General features: G+C 42.8%; 2 protein-coding genes across 3 annotated transcripts in view; both read right to left on the bottom strand.

Moving 5' to 3' along the window:
- Positions 1-15,820, bottom strand: part of LOC108024816 (limbic system-associated membrane protein) — a 141,507-nt gene that overhangs the window by 104,420 nt on the left and 21,267 nt on the right. For both annotated transcript variants that reach the window (XM_050888654.1, XM_050888655.1), the window contains exon 2: positions 14,504-14,581. The gene's annotated coding sequence lies outside the window, so the exon portion shown is untranslated. The remainder of the gene's footprint in view (positions 1-14,503; positions 14,582-15,820) is intronic.
- LOC108026056 (uncharacterized) lies at positions 6,690-7,791 on the bottom strand. Its single transcript, XM_017096750.3, has 4 exons — positions 7,643-7,791; positions 7,394-7,573; positions 7,113-7,306; positions 6,690-7,041 (listed from the first exon to the last, which is right to left on the bottom strand). Exons 1-4 carry the CDS (start codon positions 7,691-7,693, stop codon positions 6,969-6,971), a joined length of 498 nt encoding a protein of 165 aa, XP_016952239.1. The 5' UTR covers positions 7,694-7,791; the 3' UTR covers positions 6,690-6,968.

The following is a 15,820-nucleotide window of genomic DNA, read 5'->3' as shown; positions in this document are numbered from 1 at the left end:
AGTATTTAAGAATACCTTTTTAAATATACCCCTTTGCCTTAATCACTTGCTGACTCGCTCAATATCCTCAAACTTGATTTTCCCCCTCATTGTACCAGGATACACATAATTTTCATAGTCTCCACTCGCCCACCCGCCGAGCACAATTTGCACTCATAAAGCAATTTAAATTCATGCCAAAGATGAAAGATATCCTTCGCTGGCCAGCCAGGACAATGGCAATAGTGTGCAAATTGCTGGCGCTGTTTAAGCAAATGTTGCCAAAGGAGACAAGGATAACCGAACGCAAAACAGAAAGTAAACCCCCGAACGAAAAAAAGAAGCAAAAATCCACAATTGTCGCCTGTGTACCTGGGTAAAAGTTTCGCACAAACCAGGTGTGTGAGTTACAACAAAAAGGTATGAAAATAAATAAAAAGCCGGGAGAAAAAGTACATGAAACAAAAAAATGATCACGCACCGCAGTAGCAAATGAAATAAAAATAATAAAAATAACAATAAAGATAATATTTTCGCAGCAAGTTGTTGCGCACTGCGTGTGTGGCGGCCCACCATCGATGGCATTGTTTTCACACTTTTAATACAGAGCATTTTGCAGTTGCATAAATATTTTTACACCATCGCAGTGGGCAGTGGGCACAGAGGACCGTATTTCCCAGCAACTGGGTTTTAATCAAGCCATCAAAATATGGCCAAATATGCAAATCAAGAGCGGAACGGAGGGCTGCTCAGACCGAAGTCCGCCATCAGGACCCTAAGCCCATTAGCGAGTGACGAGAAAGGATTTCGCGTTGGCGGGCTTGGAGCTGGGAGTGATGGAGCCAAATGTTGCCAAGGCGTCAAGTCAAACGATAAAATATTCAACAAGCGAGCTGAGAAGGCGGCAACAACAATGACAACATTAGTAACATTTGTTTGAATTAAAATGAAAACGCTGACAATCTCTGTGACTTTGAATGCCAAAGGCAGCAGCTTGTCTCTAACAAAAATGGGTGTGTGTGTGTGTGTATGCTTAAATAGAATTAACATTCGTCTTGCCAGCAGCTACAAAAAAAGCAAAAGCAAAAGCAGAAGCAGAGGAAAAGCATAGCAAAAGCAACAAAGCCTTGTAACCCTGCAGCCAACCTTTCACTGGAAGCGAAAACACGACAGCAGATTTGCTCGGCAGCTCATTCATTTTGCGCAGCCTGTCTGGTGCTTAGATCCCACACCCTGCCACGCCCCCCGTGCCCAGCCGCCTCCCGGAAAATCGCCCTCCTTCCCCCAAAAAGCACCCGGCACCCCACCCACTCACTTTTCCCTGGCATTTCATTTGTATTCGAAGCATTGTGTCCTGTTGAACATTCTTAATTAGGTTAAATCTACTGTGCCGCGCCGGGTTCTTGGGTTGGGCCCCAGGATTTGGGTCCGGAATGGGTATACGTAGTGGGTATACACAGATATACACACACCCTTTTGCGGGGACCCGTAATGAAGTCGGTCCTTCGGGGCGGAGGTGGCACCCGGAACGCGTGTTCGCCATTTGGCATAATTTAGTGCGCCGCCGGCCGCCAAAGACACAGGACTCATATTTGCAATTTAAATCCAGGAAATGAAACAATTACAAAGTTTATCGGCTGCAATCAACCTCGACCCCCAACGCCATCTGGAAAATCCTACCATGTGTGGAATCCTGCTTAAGATATAATGACAGACCCTTCTCATAGCGCAGGCAGTTTTCGGAACACACTCAAATTAAACTAAAGTAATTTGTTCACTTAAAATAATATTATATTAATGCTAAGCTTTCTTATAATGACATATAGTTTTAAAAGATTTTTCTAATTTTCTACATTTTATTTATTCATTTTGAAAATGTTTTCGTAAATGGAAAATTAAATAAAACATATAAAAGGATAAATAGTTTATTTTATTCCCTTTTTTGTGTGGTTCCTTAAAAACCTTTACTGTAATTAAATTTTAGAATATTTCTCTTTTGAAAACTTTACTTTTGGTAAATATTTTAATGTACTCTACAAAGGAACCCGTAGAATACTTTTCTCAGATTTTCACGCGCACCTCTACTTTTTCCCAAGTACATTGCTGAGATTTCTGGCAGTTTCGAGGAAAAGCCTGCTTGTCAGCCTGATGCCAGCTGAAGCGCTTATTATAAATGAACTCAAATTTAATTAAGAGTTTGCCATATTTTGTTTCAGTCCGACCGTGGAACACGTCTCGTCCCCATCAACTTGGCCATCATCATCAAGTCGGCAGTGCGGCGTAGTGTCTCCATTTCAGGCTTCATCACGAACAATATTAACGTCATTGTGTGGCCGGCCACTCGAGGTTCAAGCTACGGAGCACCCAAAAAATGTTGTTAACTAAACTTTTACGCGAAATAACACGGAAAAACCAGGGAAAACACGAAGCACGGAAAAGCCGACGTAACCATAAACGTAGGAGAAAACTTGAAATTCACTTTATTCGCAGGGCGACAACAAGCGAAGACGCTGCCAAAAGTCCACTGTATACGATTATGTATATATGTATGCCGATGCCAGTGTCCCTTTTCCGAGTCCTGTTTTCCCTTTTTATTAAATTGAATTTCACCCTCGGACATGGAAGGAGCCCAAGAATTCAAAATGAGGAAGAGGCGATATGTTTATGATGCCACTTGTCTACCAAATACAATTTTCGGCATTTTGCCGCTCATATTTCAGAGCGACATGGTCCTTGACAATTTCGTCGCTTTTAAATTTGCTTTGACATATTTTGGCCGACTTTGAGCATTGGCCATATACATATATACGATATACATATATATTTATATATTGAAAGGAAAAGGAGCCCAAGAAACACGTCCCAAGTCCTGGCCATCTCCAAAGTCAGTTCGGGAAATCGAATTAAAAACTCATCTTTGCTCAATTTGTGCCTGCTCCTTGTCGAGCGAGGAAGCAACCCATGTCCCACATTTCTCACAGCCAGTCACAGATGATTTGGGCTCGTGTCCTGGCCAAAATGCCATCCATCCTTGCCAGCCTTTCGATGCTGTTTCTTCGTACTTTTCTTTTATTGTTTTACTAGCAGAAAATCTGTTTTATTTGTACGCTTTTATTGTTGCTACGAGTAATTTAATGTGTATTGCATTTAAGCTAATATTTGAGTTGTTGCTCAGAGGTTTTAATGCCGCTTTTACGATCTTTTTATAGCCTTTTTATTTGCTTGGACTTCGAACCCCGAACCTGACTTGCTTTGGCACTGCCTGGTCAGTGGGGCCAAAAGTGGCTCAACTTTACTCAACTAATTTCGAGCAATTACAAACGAACAATGGAGTGGGAGTGAGGGGACAGCTTCTGTGTTTTATTAATTATAATTTCCCGTCTGGCAATTGCTTCATTTATGAGGACCAACACCCTCGATATCAATCATCGTAAAAGGCCATTTTCGGTTGGAATTGCAACCCTTTGAGGACACATTAGACACGGTCGGTTGGACTGGCAATATATGAGTTCCATTCTCAGCAAGGGGAAGGGAAACAAAAGGGGTTCTTTCTTAATCTCGACTTGGTCACTTCAAAGCAGTTGGACTGTGCGTCTGCGTCTGGAATGCAAACAAAGATAATCTTTGCCACAATTTATTTACCTTTCGCTGACCAAACCAATTTACGATTTTAATCAAAACCCAGTTGGTGGTGGAGGAGGAGGAGGAGCTGGCATCAAAGCAAATAGTTGAGCTGCTGTCACTGTGCAAAGGGCAAAAGGGCGAAGGGCAGAGGGCAAGGGTCCAAAGGCAGCCGGCTAATGCCCAGTGTCCAAGCTAATTTGACGCTGACGAGAAGCGAGAGAGGGAGTTGGACTGGATGTCCGCCTGTCTGTTTTTCCCACTGTCTGTCCAACTGTCCGTTGGTCCATTTGTCCGTTGCTCCATTTGTCCGTTGGTCCATCTGTCCGTTTGTCCGTTTGCTCATCTGTCCGTTTGGCCGACTAACCAACTGACTGACGGACATGCCAGTCTGTGCATAATGCTTATTACCGCAATTATTTACAGCACTTGGCCATGGCCCCTGTATCCTAGGCCTGCTCCAGTTCCAGTTCCTAGTCCGGAGGAGGAAGGTCTCCTGGTCCTGCTGGTCCCCTTCCATTCGGAGCATCAGTTCCCCAGGAATGCAATATGCAATCCCAGGCAAACGCACTCAACTCCCGCACATTAGTGAAAGTGTTGCGAGCAGTGAGAGAATAAACAAGTGCCCGCACTTGGGTCTTACACTCAGAGAAATCAATGGTGAAGTAGTAGACAACTTTTTAAAAGGTTAGATAAATTAGAAAATATAAAACTTTCTGGAAAGTATTTACAACATAATGAAATTCTAACAAACTTTTCTATTTTAATATTATAAATCCACATAATGTCATAAAACATTGGATCTCCGATTTGTGATCTTTATCAAAATTCATCGAAGTAAAGCTCTTATGAGTCTTTTTGATACAAAACATCTTTATTATATTTATTCATAAGATTTGTTAAGCTTTTTAGATATTCTTTCTTATTTAATATAGATTTTAAAATGAAACCAATTAGATAGTAAAAAATAAAGAAAGTTAAACAACCTCTTAATGGTTAACGATGAAATATTTTTCTTATTTTTGTTTGCTTACACTGGCTTCTAAATGATTTGATTTAATAATTAAGTCCTACTTCAGTAACAATTAAGAACTCCTTGACCTTTTTTCAAGTGCCGACATGCAACAGTTTCCGCTATTTAATGGCGATCTCCCACTCTAAATGGCTAACACACATGTGGGTGAGTGGGTGTGTGCCTTGGTGCGTTGTCATGTTGGCTATTATGAATTGTGCAATTGTCGTCAACGCCAGCGCGATGCCATGCCCATTCTGCGCCGCTTTAGGAACCCTTTTTCATTCGCCACCGCCATGCCATCTCCATACCATCTCCATACCATCCCACACCATCTCCATCTCAAGTTGAGCTGACAGTCAGTCAGTCACTCCATCTCCATCTCCCAACTCTCGGGCTTTTGGCCCCATATCACTCCTTCTGTTAGTCACTTCTAGTGCTTGGTTTTATTCCGATTGCCTGCTCATCATCCAGCAGCTCTTTGTTTGGACTACAAGGACGACTGTGGCACACACGGCGTATGCTGAATGCCGCCTGCGTTTGCCTTCGTTTGCTTTCGTTAGCCTGCATTTGCCGCCATTTTTCAACTGGCAGTATTTCCTCCATTTTTTTTGTTCCCTGCTCGGCACTCCTAGTAAATGACTCTTCAACGTTTGTCGTATTTGTCTGGCGGCACTTTGAAGTGCCAAATATTTTTACATTTGTATACTGTGTTGCCTTTTGTCATTTGTTTTGGCCATTAGTTTGCTGCTGCTGCTGCTGCTGCCTGCTGGCAAATGCACTTCCCTCGCCGAAAATCGAGCTGCTTTGGCATTTATGGCCACATGGAAACCACTCTAATTAAGCCACCAAGTGCTTCAATCAGCAGCCAGGTGAGAAGCACCACAGTTAATCAGGCGAGCGAGTATTTAATTAAGTGCGGGAAATGGGAATGCAATGGGCTTCATTATGTTCTTCGCACCGTAAAATCTTTTACCGCCCTTTCAGGTGGATCAAGTGGGTGGGTTTCAGATGATTCTGGGGGGCTGCCGTATCGCTATAGTATTTATGCGCTTTTCCCGGAGCATCAAAGTCATCAAAAGAAACGAACGTCGCTCTATAGATATATATATACATATAGTAGCTACTCCGAATCGGATTCAGAATCACAATCTGAATCTGTGCGCTGTGGGTGTAAAGCTGTCAGCTAGTTTGCATTCATCAGCAGCCATGCCGGCAATTGAGTGACACCATCCTCATATTCCAGAATCACTATCATCATCGTCATCATCGTCGTCGTAGTCATCGTCGTACCCATCTCAAAGATTTACATGACAGCAGTTGCAGTTCGTTCGCTAGTCATTTGCTGGCAGCCCTTCTGATTGCTTGTATTAGTGATTGTCAGTTGGCTATAAAAGGGGGGGGGGGGGGGGCGGTGTAGTAGGGGCGTGGCTGTCTCTCCATTTGATTGCCATTGCAACACACGTAAATCTCTGGTGCTTATGAATATGCACATGGCGAATAAAATTCCATGTTTGTCACTCCGCATTGATTGAAGTGTGAGTCCTGAGTCCTGAGTCCTCAGTCCTGCCTTACAGAACGCAACGTCCTCTTCATTATCCGAGTGCAACTATTATAGGTGTGTCCTCAAAAGAGGCAAAGCTTTGAGCGCTTTGAAAGCAATATATTGATTTCTGGCTGTGCAATTGAATGCCGCCCTTCGGCGCAAAACCTTCGCTACTCGAATTCCGAATACCAATCAAACAGTTCAGTTTCTTGTAGCCATTGTGGCCCACTGTCGACTCTGGGCAAAGCATTTAAGCCATTAACACGCAAAGGTCGCCAAATGGTATTGATTATGACCGCTGGCCAGACGAAGGGGCCAAGACCCTCAAGCCCTCCTTCCCCTTGGCCCTGCGAAACGATAACAAATAACAAATAACAATAACACACAAACAATCGGCACAAAGAGTCCGTCCTTAACCCGGGGGTCTGGGTTTGTCTAGGGGAAATTCAAGGCTTTTATTGCTAAACTGTTTTCCTTGCACTGTCTGGCTGTCTCAGACTGGGAAATCATTCGGGTACGAGTGAAAGTCTATTTAAGTTGTGGCCAAATGATTCACAACTGTCAATTATTTCGGCATCGCATGGTATCATCATTTTCGTACAATAATGATTACATAAATTACATTTAATGACCATTCGACTTCAATGCTCTTGCTCTATTACTTTGATAGCAAAAGTTATAATTATTCCGAATTTTAGTATGAACTCAACACAACCTTTATAGCTCTATCAAAAATGCAGCTAGAAAATACTAGACATAATATTTTTAAAATGTATAACCAACATGATTTTATAAATTTTCCAGTCCACATTAAACGCTCCTCCCCTTGGTTTTGCCCTGCAAAGCTTTTCTTCTTGCTCTTTTCGAGGGTTTCAGGTACTCCCTGCAGATGTGGAACACGACAAGTGTTTAGTCAATCGCTGTTCGCCAGAAATGCTATTAATCAATAAATACCATTCGCCGAGGGGTATGTAAACGTTGCACACGCAGGCATTCAGCAGATGCAGGACCCCCGCAATTATGCCAAAGGCGCTCGATATATAGAACATGTAGGCGAACTCGTTGCCGCAGTGATCGATCATGGACACCGCGAGGGTGAGGGCGCATACTATGCAGATGAGGCCGCTGGCGAAGTTAAACGTCATCGCCTGTAAAACACACTCGTTGAGCATTCATCATCGCCGCCGAAAACCCCCTATCGAATGCCCGAAAAGCCCCCATGTGTATGTACGCACAATTGGATCGAGGCCCACGGTGGTGCAGCACAGCCGGAATATGACGAGGACCACACTCTGCACGGCGATGGAGGGCAGCGCAAAAGTGTACATCCACACCGATATCCTGTACTCCTCGCCCTGCACGCAGTGGGTGGACAGGATGCGGATGAGGAATACCAAAGCAAACACCTCCAGCACCTGGGGAACAAAGGCGGATATACTACTGGACTCTCATCGTAATGCTAGATTGCAGTTCTAGTCACCCACCGCCGTGAGCAACTGCAGCACAAAGTTCACAATGCGAAAGGGAAAGCTCATGATGGCTACCAGGAATTTTGTTCAACTCGTTGACACTAAAAACAAATTGGCCTACGAAGGAAATTTTGGGAGGAAACGGTTAGGTACACTCTCTGTCTTTCTTTTTTATTTGGAATAGTAACGAATTTTAGCTTCTTTTGAAAAACAAATCACATCAGTGTGACCAAGTACTTGGAACCTGCATTCAATAGCACTTTGGTCACACTAATTCCATAAAAAGCTTGTTGTTTGCCAAGTTCTTAATTTCTATTTTAGTACTTCGATTTTTCTTCTCCGTGAGTACGACCACTTCATGAAATAGCTGTCTCTATGACTTTCCAAAATAGCATTCCGCATAAGCACAGTATCTGTTTATCCACTTGGCAAGAAAATTTTACTGCCTTCTCTTCTCTGTTTTTTATGTTTTTCATTTTGTTTTGGCCCTGCTAATCTAATTGGCCTCGATAGCGCTTGTTAAGCGAAGTCGTTGCCCTGCCACGCATTTGTTGCTTTGTTTGCACTAATTTCATTACTTGTGGAATGTGGCGATGATTTCATGCAATTTAAAGCCACATTTTTCAGTGCCAAAGCATTTAGCATAGTACCTGACCGGACCCAAACTGGACCCGGACCCGGACCCGGACGCGGACCCAGACCCATGGAACTCGGGGCCCAAGTGCCCGAGAGTCGCCCCATAACCAAGTAGTGGCTAGAGGCCAGACCCACTCCAGGCTTTTATAATAATTGCCTGTTGACACGGGATGGTCGAGGGGCCTGAGCCCCAGTTAGAAGGCACGGGAACGCCGACTGGGATCGAGCAATGGAAATGCCGTTGATAAATGAAATTTTCAAAACGTGAACCAACAAAAGGGGACAAAAAACAAACGAATTCAAACCGAACGAACACAAAACAAGCGGAAAAAAGGGGGCGGTAAATATAATTTAATTTGTTCGCCTTTCAAAAGGTGCTCAGCCCTTTTTTCTGCTGCGCTGTATGCCAAACGAGGTTTGGTTAAGCATTGATTGCGCAGAAAAACTCTTAATTTATTAAACGAAAATCCCCCCACTGATCAATATGATTCTGCAAGTCAATTGGCGGAGCACCAGGCTCCCCAGAGTCACATAAATTTTGTCAGCTTTGTTGCGACAATTGCATATTAGCCAAACATGACAACGTTTCGCCCTTTTCTGGGAAATTTATGTAAAAATGTTGCAGAAGTCAAAAAAAAAAACTTTCGCCTTGAGATGGAGATGCGAAGTGAAGTCGACTCAACTCCCCCGTGGAGGCCAAAAAAACGAGCTGAAGGCACAGGAACAGAAACACGAGGAAGAGAAATGTTCTCGAATAAACAACAGCGGAAATGTAGGCTATGATTTGCTTACTTCTATGGGGGGGAGGGGGTTTTGCCGGTTTCCAAAGGGACTTGGACCAATGACAAGGGCGGTGTGGCAAAAGTTCACAGAGCTGGCGTAACATAAATCAAATGCATGTAAAATTTTCGTACTTTCCGCACACATATCCTGTGATCCTGGCCAAGTGCATTGGGCAGGCCCAAAGCAGGACAACCGGTGGAGAAAAAGGACGAAGGACGCAGGACTCACGAAGGATGGTACATTATTGGTGGGCATGTGTTTTGCCTGAGAGTGGGAGTGCGTTGTGTTTTGTGCACATCCGTTAACTTTGTCATTTTTGCTCATTTCCTTCCGGCATGTGCAAGAAAACTGCAGTCGAGGCCGGGGCAAACGGAACGAAATGATTCCCAGCAGCGCTCCACTGAGCCACTGAGCCACCGAGCCACGGAGCCACTGAGCCACTGACAAGCCGTAAGCCGTAAGAAACCCAACCGAACTACAAACACAAGCCTGGCTGGCTGGCAGGCGAAACAAAAGCAATGCGGAAAGCGGCAATAAGTTAAGGGCATAACTTTCAGTGCCTTCAAGAACACACATGCCAGAGGCGTACCGAGGGGGGCCGTTTGGGGCTGAAACTTAAGCTCATATTTCCTTGCACCTACTCAAATTCTTAACTTTTGATCTGGGCCTTGCAGAGTGCATATGCCAAGCCTAGTTTATTGCTGGAAAAGTACTTTAAGAACTTTAAAAAAAATACCTAAGAAATATTTTTTATTGCCATGATTAACATCTATAATAATACAAGCGAGGAAATACTTTTGCTATGAATATTTAATAAAAATTTGAAAAAAAAAAATTTTTAAGGGTCTAATTTACATTTAAGTTTTGATTATGTTTACCTTTTACGTCTTACACTATAGACATAATAATAAAGTCAAGAACAACTTGTACTAGGAATAGGACTTTTGTTTCAACCCCCCCTGGAAAATCCTGCGAGTACACCCCTGACCGAAAGGGTGAGAGCGTTCAGAGCATTTTGCATGAAATTAGAGTCGTAAGACACAACGAGTGCCGGGCAAAAAGTCTTGGGTCTATAACTTGCTTGTTGGAATTTAATTATTTTGCAGTTGCTGTTTTCAGTGGTGCAACTTGGTCACGGGGGTCCTATTTTTTGTACATTACACGCCCACCCTGCCCAGCGCCGCCCCCCTTGCCGTCTTTCTGCCGGGAATCATGTGCCAAAAATAGCAAAACTTTGCTGCAATTTTCATTCGCATTTATTGTGTTGACATGCTGCCACACTGCGTATACGTATCCTTGATGCAGCCAAACAATTTATTTATTTAAGTCGAGTTGAGTAGCAAGTAGGAGTGGTAGTTGTACTTGTGCCTGTAGTTGGAGAAAGCGAGAAAACTTTCTGCCGTATGTTTGTGTTTGAGAACTGGAAAATAAAAAAATATTTGTACACTTCCCGTTGTTTGCAGTTTCCTCGCATCCGATTAGATGGTCCTAGATTCTCATATGGGAAATCCCGAAATGCAAAAAAAAAGAAGGGGAGGAGGAAGGAAAGCGGATTCGAGCTGAACAGAAGTTAATCCCCATGCCACCTGCATGGCCGACAAGCTGGCTAAATGCATTCAAAGTCAAAGCCACATTAATTAGCATGCTTAGCTGACTTTTATCAAAAACCAATTAAATCCACACACTCACACACACGGGGCACAAAGTAAAGTTGATAATTAAATGAATCTGTGTGAGTGGCTTTGAGTTCAAAGTTGGCAGTCAGCTAAAAATTTTTCTTTTTTAATTTCCCCGTGTGTGTGTGTGTGTTTGTGCTCTTCGGTATAATGACACATGCGACACGAAGGTACTAAAAATATATGTGTGTATGCATGGCAGGGGGCTAAAATAAAAAATCACAAATAACATTATTAACGTTAAATTAAACTTTGGAATTTTTGTTTGCCTGCCCCGGCCAAAAAGGAGTAACTTTTCACAGAGAGCCGGTAAAGTACATTAAAAAATGCACAGGGCAGAAGCCGGAAACGGAAGTGAGGACCAAAGGCTTGTTTATGTTTACCGCAATTTGCGGCTCACTCGCAAAACATAATCAAGGACTTCAAATAAAGCCGCAGCGTTGCTGGTAATCGAGCATCTTACCTAGTCGCCTTTAACTTGACTTTGCTGCGAATGTAGTGAGGTTTTTCCTGATTTTTCCGCCACAGCTTTCGCCGCGTTCTCCCGCCGCCCACTCGTATTTGTCAAGTGGCAAGTGTATGCGTGACACGTAGTAAATTAAATGTGAAACTCTGTAGCAGAGTGTAGCTAACTGAGAGTTTAGTGTTCGTGTGTGGGAATCCCGGTTTGAGTGGCTACAAAGAATGCTGTTGAGCATGGCATAGCGTAGCATAGCACATACATATATATAGTATACCCCTGCTATAAATCATCAAAGTTCAACGTTTGCCATTTTGTCTACAATGTGCCAGAGTGTGCGAGCAAGGCGAGTGTGCGAGTGTGCCAAGTGTACAGACATGCTGTGTGTGTCTGTGTTTGCGTGAGTGTTTGTACCCAAATGTGTTTGCTTTGCAATTTCCTTTTATTTATTTAAAGTTCTTTAGCAAACATTGCGCTCTCTGTACCACCAGTAACACACCCTCGCACCCCCACAGCCCCTCACACAATGTTCACATTAAGTTTGCTGCCAAAAGTTTTAACAAGTAATCTTTTAATTAAGTGCCAGCCAGCCATCCTCCTCAGACATCTCCTCAGACACTCTGCCATTCGGCAGTCCCAGAGTTATGAGAGCAACAGGAGGAAAATGGTGGCGGAAAAACGCACAAATCTAATTTGATTAATGGTCAAATGCTAGGCTTAATTAGTGGAACAAAAAAACAGCAGCAGCGGCAAACGCGCCAGCCAACTGGAATCGGGCATTAATGGTTGCCACAAATCCAGGCAGCACAAGAAATTAAATAAATAACCACAAAAGCAACAACTAATTGCACCACAAACGACAATGGCATAAACAATGCCACGACCAGTGAAAAGGAAAAGCGGAAGAAAGTGGAGAAAAAACGATGGTGAAAATATTTCGCAACTAATAAAAACATTGCGGTGTACTAAATCAACTGGAAAACTGTAAAACACATTGGAACAAAGGTGAGCGCGGAAACGTAAAACGTGGGAAGGTAAAAGGATAGCTATGGGTATGGGTCCTTAGGATACCTAGTATATCTTAGAGTCTTAATATATATTATAAAATTTAATACAATATATGAATTTTTTGTGGATGAATATAAAATTATAAACAGAAAAGATAAATATTGCATGATATGACCTCAAGATATTATGAGTAATCTTATAGAAATTTGATATTTCGTAACCAAATGCATAATGAAATAGATAATAGATATGCTTTTGCCAAGATCTAAAACTATACAGCCTTGTATTTTTGAAGTATCTTATAGAAATAGAATATAAATTTATGGAACAAAAATATATCATAAGACTAGTACTAGTTTATAGCTCCTTTTGGCACTTCCTAAGATCTAACAGCCACAAACAGAGTATACCCCCTATTTTCCTCAAGCACCTGCTATAAGAAAGGAAACCGGGGCAAAGGAAGGTGAAAATAAACGAGAAAGATGGTAAATAGTTTCCCCCAGGGCAGCAGAACTAATGGCAACTGACATTTGACATTAGTTTTCTTGCGCCACGAACATTTATATTTTTCCAGCGGCGCTAATTAAGGAGATTGTCATGGATTATAATTGCAGCACTTAAGCAAAGCGATGCCATAAAGGCATGCATATATGCAACGAGATCCGTTCTCTGCAATTGATTGGCTGTGTTCTTTTTTATCCACGTCCTCCTACACTTTCCCCTCGCTTGAAGTCAATGTACTCTGTGTTTTCCACTTTTTCCCCCTTTCTAGAGCATGGGATCGCATTTCATACAATTGCGAATTGGAGTTTACATTGTCGGGCGGGTCTTTTTTTCATCGTCCAGTAATTGGACTCCACTTTCAATTGCTGTGCTCTCTAAGCGTCTCTTGAGTTTTCAACCTTAATTGCACTTTAGCAACGTTTTCTGGGCTGTGTTTGTGTTTGACCAAATTTCATTGCTGCTGCAGCTGCTACTGCCTCTGCCACTTGATCGATTGATTGATTGAGTGATTGATTGTTTGGCCGATTGTAGTTCAAGTGGCCCTGGCCAAGGGAGAGAAATATTTGCATAGATTTAACTAATTGCCGGACAAACGAAAGCTTTCGGCTTAAATCGACGAGTGCCGTCTACTTGACCAAATATTGGCATTCGATTTTTCTGTTTCTCACTAAACTTGTTATTAACATGATAAGCGAATGAAGAGGTCTTGGCGAAAATTGACAGAGGATCAAAAGCTAAGCGGCAATCATAATTAAGTTTGTGAACAAACGATTTCAATTAGCAGGGAACAACAACAGCTAAGCAGCTGGCCAATCAAGCAAGTTCACGACCTTTTTGACCAAAAAGTGCAAACACGAGATGGAAACTTGGCCAGAAACTTTAGCGATGGCAGCTGGTCCTAATTAAAGCCGAAAATCTCAGCATTTTACGCCAAAAAAGTGGCGATGGTGATGGGGGGCAAGGAAAGTTGCGGGGACGCTAAACCACTTTTCCAAGATAAACGACACTTTTGGCAATTTATTTGGCCCAGCAGCTCTTGGCCAGCGCACATTTTTGGGTATTTTTGGGGTATTTTTAGGGTATACTTTAGAGGCCACACAACATTTCAATTTCCTGGCCCCATGAATAATGGCAAATGTCCAAGAGCTGCTGCTGGCCCAGCGAAGTAGTTGCCATCTATAAGCCAGGAAACTGAAAACCCCGGCGAAGTCAAAGGTTTGTGGCCAACTTTTGTGGCCGGCTAATTGAACAAAATGCGAAAAAAATAGCTGCCACGGGGAGCAGCCGATAGACAAAATCAAGGATATTGATTTGGACCTTGTACACGAGTCCATCATTCAATTAACAAACAGTTTTCCGGGCAGAAGAGGGCTGTTACAGGGGAATTCATTATTTGGAATTTTGAGCGAGTTTATTAAATGATATTTCCTTGTAAGCTGACAGCCACTCTCGGTATCCGTGTGGCTTGGCTCAATGACAAACCAGACATTGACATGAATATTCACTTCAGAACAAACACACACTCACGAATACAGATGGATTTGCAGACACTCAATATGGCAGCATGTTAATATTCATAACCCCGGCCCCTTTGTATTTGTCAGTCAAAAACACGTCACAAGCACACAGGTAAGCGTATATATCTAGATACGAAAACATATTTGTGGTAAATTTAAACCAAACTCAATACTCATTTAATTTTGGGCCGAATATGAAGTGAAGGCCCCTTCATTACGTTGTCGAATGTCCGAAATGGTCGAGTGTAATAATTGATATAAAAAATAAATAAATTAACGAAAATTTAATTACCTGATGGCTATTTGCTTTGGCCGACGTCTGTTTTAATTGCTATCGACGGCGACAATGGCGACGACAAGGGCAGGTGGCCTAAAAACGACAAAAAGGGTTGGATTTCAGTACGCACTATTATTGAATAAATAATGGGGTATTGGGGCATGTTATGAATGGAAATATATGTGCGACAGGGGGTCAAGAAAAATTACAATTCAATTGGGGAGGAGTGGGGCATGAGGGTCAGTGTGAAAAAGCGACCACCGCATCCGCAATCACTAAAAATTAATTCCAATTTTATTGCAGGCGAGGATGAAGGATGTGGGGGTGGGAAAGCTGCATAAGCCCCGGCCGCAGTGAGAACAAAACAAAACTGGAGTGAAATATGCAGATCAACTCGGCTGGCCGTCAGAGTGGCGGAGTGACGAGGAGCAGTGTATTTTCAACAAAAGCCAAACATTTATGAAAATGCAAAAGCGTTTTTAAGGTTTACCCCAGGTAAGCTGCATAGCCAGCAGCTGCAGAGCGATATTAATGTGAATGGCTGCCAAGCAAAAAGCAAAAAAAAAATCGGGGGGATACAGTAAAAAACGAAGCAAACCCCAACTAAACTGGCAGCAACTGCAGCGGGGGGGATGCCAAAAAACAGAGCATGAATTGCGGTTTAAACATTGAATTATGAATATTTTTTTACCTCGACCCCGACCTGGATTTCCCCGGATGCCAGCGAACATTTATCATCCTGCCAGCCGAGATTCTGATTAAAAGCGAGAAATGTTTCGTAATAATCCCCTTCAGTCAAACCCAAAAACCGTGTCTTACTGAAATCGCGAATTGCGAAAATGCAAGAAGCCTTTTCTGCTCTCCAACAAAAATCTGTGCCACGAATTCTAGTCTCATTTGGGTTCAGAAAATGTTGTTTTAGTTGAATGATTACGTATAATGAAAAGGAGAAAATTTGCATTCAATTTGTAAAGCAATTCACTTGCTTCTTATGCTAAATGGCAATGGCATTATATAAATTAGACAAAAGCGAAAACTTTTCGAGCAGCGAGAGTTGTGTCCCCCACGTCCCGTGGCTCCTGCCGCGACCATAAACTCAAGCCGATACCGGGAATTTTTAGCCCCGGGCCTTGAGCCACTATAATTGGCCCAACTTTTGCTCGGTTAGCATGAAAACTCATTTATTTCAGCGCAATCAACACACATTTACACACTGACAGGCCAGCGGACAGAAAGTGGAAGTTATAGCAATTAGCGGACTCAACTGAATGGATCCGAAAGAATTAGGCAACAATCCAGACAATCGTAGCCAGGCAACGCCGCAACGAGGAG

The sequence above is a fragment of the Drosophila biarmipes genome, chromosome 3R (assembly GCF_025231255.1).
Source record: "Drosophila biarmipes strain raj3 chromosome 3R, RU_DBia_V1.1, whole genome shotgun sequence".
NCBI classification, from domain to species: Eukaryota; Metazoa; Arthropoda; class Insecta; order Diptera; family Drosophilidae; genus Drosophila; species Drosophila biarmipes.
This window is presented reverse-complemented; position numbering and strand designations above follow the sequence as displayed.

What these genes read in the sequence shown, in the direction of transcription:
- LOC108026056 (XM_017096750.3), bottom strand. Translation starts at nt 7,693, where the DNA reads ATGAGCTTTCCCTTTCGCATTGTGAACTTTGTGCTGCAGTTGCTCACG. An exon ending in CCGTGGGCCTCGATCCAATT is followed by an intron (nt 7,307 to 7,393) that starts GTGCGTACATAC and finishes TGTGTTTTACAG; the next exon opens with GCGATGACGTTTAACTTCGC. An exon ending in TACATACCCCTCGGCGAATG is followed by an intron (nt 7,042 to 7,112) that starts GTATTTATTGAT and finishes CCACATCTGCAG; the next exon opens with GGAGTACCTGAAACCCTCGA.